At 28.0% G+C, this 2,492-nt stretch overlaps 1 protein-coding gene across 1 annotated transcript; it reads right to left on the bottom strand.

Annotated features, from left to right (window-relative positions):
• Positions 1-340: 340 nt before the first annotated feature.
• LOC125819299 (non-specific lipid-transfer protein 1-like) lies at positions 341-2,222 on the bottom strand. Its single transcript, XM_049498764.1, has 2 exons — positions 1,885-2,222; positions 341-350 (listed from the first exon to the last, which is right to left on the bottom strand). Exons 1-2 carry the CDS (start codon positions 2,220-2,222, stop codon positions 341-343), a joined length of 348 nt encoding a protein of 115 aa, XP_049354721.1.
• Between the last annotated feature and the right edge of the window lie 270 nt (positions 2,223-2,492).

Below are 2,492 nucleotides of genomic sequence, written 5' to 3'. Positions count from 1 at the left end.
TCTTCTCCTTCAACTTTCTCTATTTCTCCTTAGTATGTATTCGTTTTAATTTATTTGTCTTATTTTTTTTTTATATGTTATGTATTTATAAAAATAGTACTAAAATTTAACTTGAAATATTAAAAATTTGGTTAGCTCTCGAATTTTTTGATTGCAGCAATAACTAAAAGCAGCAGGATATATTATATTCAAAATAGATCAAAATGGTACATATATTATTTCTTACACACAGCTTGTTAAACTATATGACTCTGAACAACATAAAACAACGCTCCATTAGGCAATAGTACTAGTCTTATTTGCTGCATCCTGCTACCATGCATAAGTTACCTCATAAATCTTACTGCACCCTGCAACATTAAAAAAGAACTCAAAAATAAATAAATTAAGAGCATACTTTTTCCGTCCAACAATATTTGTTCATTATATTAAAAAAAGATATCCAACAATACTTGTCCATTTTATGAAATTAATGGATAAGTTTACACTTACGGACCGTTTAGTTACTGGTTAGAGTTATGCGGGTATTAGTTATGCAGGTTATGCGGGGTATGCAGGTATTAGTTATGCATGTATTAGTTATGCAGGTATTAGTTATGCAGGGTTTAGTTATGCAGATATTAGTTATGCAGGGTTTAGTTATGCATGTATTAGTTATGCAGGGTTTAGTTACATTGGGTTTAATCATGCGGGTATTAGCTATACGGATATTAATTATGTAGGTATTATTTAGTTATGTAGAGATTATAATACATGAATTATTAACTATTGAATATTAAAATTGTTGTAAATTATTAATATATATTATTTACAAAATAATAATACATGCTAATAAAATGTGGAATATATTGAATAATATGTAATGCTAATATTTTGATTAGCATATGTATCGTCAAAACATATACAATCAAATTTCTAATATTAAAAAAAAATTATATTTGCATAAATAAATAAAAACGGTAAGTATATAAAAAGAAATGAAAATGGTCTATATATAAAAAGAAATAAAAACAACAAACGTAAATAGGAAAACAGTAAAGTTTCCAATTAAAAAAAATAAAATAAATTAAAAGAAATGAAAATGGTCTATATATAAAAAGAAATAAAAACAACAAACGTATATATGAAAACAATAAAGTTTCCAATTAAAAAAAAAAGAATTAATAGGGTAAATATGTAATTTATCATTTTAATACATGTATAATTAATACATACATAACTTATTCCACCTTCTATCCTATATAACTTTATATATAGATTCCCTCAAAAGTTATGTTGGTATTAATTATGTAGGACAACAAAAAATGCAACCAAACACCGTATAAATTAATACATGAATAACTTTTATATAACATTTAAATTCTACCAACCAAACATGGTATAAGTTATATTGACTTTTATACCTAATACAAAACTTCTACCAAACATAGTAAAGCTAATGCAATTTTTAATACATGAATAAGATGTCTCTTATACAGTAACCAAACGATCCCTTAGTTCCTAATTTACTCTTATCATTAATTATGGTCATTTCCCTATTACATTTTCCACGACATATATATATATATGAGAGACTGGGTATTTAAGAAATTACTTTGGGTTTGGGTATGAACTTGTAATTTTTTTAAAATATTATGGTCCATTTATGTAGTCCCCCTATATTAAATTTTTTTAAATTGTTCAAGAGTATTTTTGGCTCTTTTCTGAAAAAGACTTTTGAATATTATGGTCTTAAATTAAAGATATACCAAATGTATTAAAATGTTATTTTATCTTTTGGTCTTAAGCATGTCAGGTAAAAAAAAAAGAGAAAAAACATTATTATTTTTCAAAAAAAAGTAAAACAAACAAATTGAAAGAGAAAGAAGTAGGTACGGTACATACGTGGAGCAGTCAATGGAAGGGCTAATTTTATAGGGAAGATTGACACCACATTTGGTAGGGAGAGTAGCAGCAAGATCGAGGTTGATGTTGCTGATGGTTGCAGCAGTAGATTTAATACCATTACACGCCGCTTGACGATCAGGAGTAGTGGCAGCTTCGCCATTGAGGGTCTTAATTCCACTACAGCATGATGTTGGAAGAACACCACCTTCCCTCACGTATTCAATGCTCAGCCTCTCAACAACCTGCCCACAAGAGATGATTGCTTCTGCATTGGGAGCTAACATCACACCTACTGCTGCAATGCACATAACCACCAACAATGCTACCTTCACCATTTTTACTATAAAATATGTATATTTATTTGGACTATAAAAGGGTACTTTGTTTTCTTGCTTGGTGTGTATGATAAAAGTTGTGAAAGAGCTCTTTATATGGAGTTTGTTACTAAGTACACCCTTTGTTTCTATTTATATGTCACCATTTTAGGTTTTTACGTCGCTTAAGAAACTAGGTATGTTTACTATTGTAACTTTAGGAAAAATTTTTTGGCCAGAAAGGTATTTTATCTATGTTATTTTACTTTTTTGAACATTTTTACCCTTTTA

This window comes from Solanum verrucosum, unplaced genomic scaffold, assembly GCF_900185275.1.
Source record: "Solanum verrucosum unplaced genomic scaffold, falcon-dt-bn FXZP01000207.1, whole genome shotgun sequence".
Taxonomy (NCBI): Eukaryota; Viridiplantae; Streptophyta; class Magnoliopsida; order Solanales; family Solanaceae; genus Solanum; species Solanum verrucosum.
This window is presented reverse-complemented; position numbering and strand designations above follow the sequence as displayed.

Bases quoted from the DNA above. Each gene is read 5' to 3' on its own strand.
- LOC125819299 (XM_049498764.1), bottom strand. From the start codon at position 2,222: ATGGTGAAGGTAGCATTGTTGGTGGTTATGTGCATTGCAGCAGTAGGT.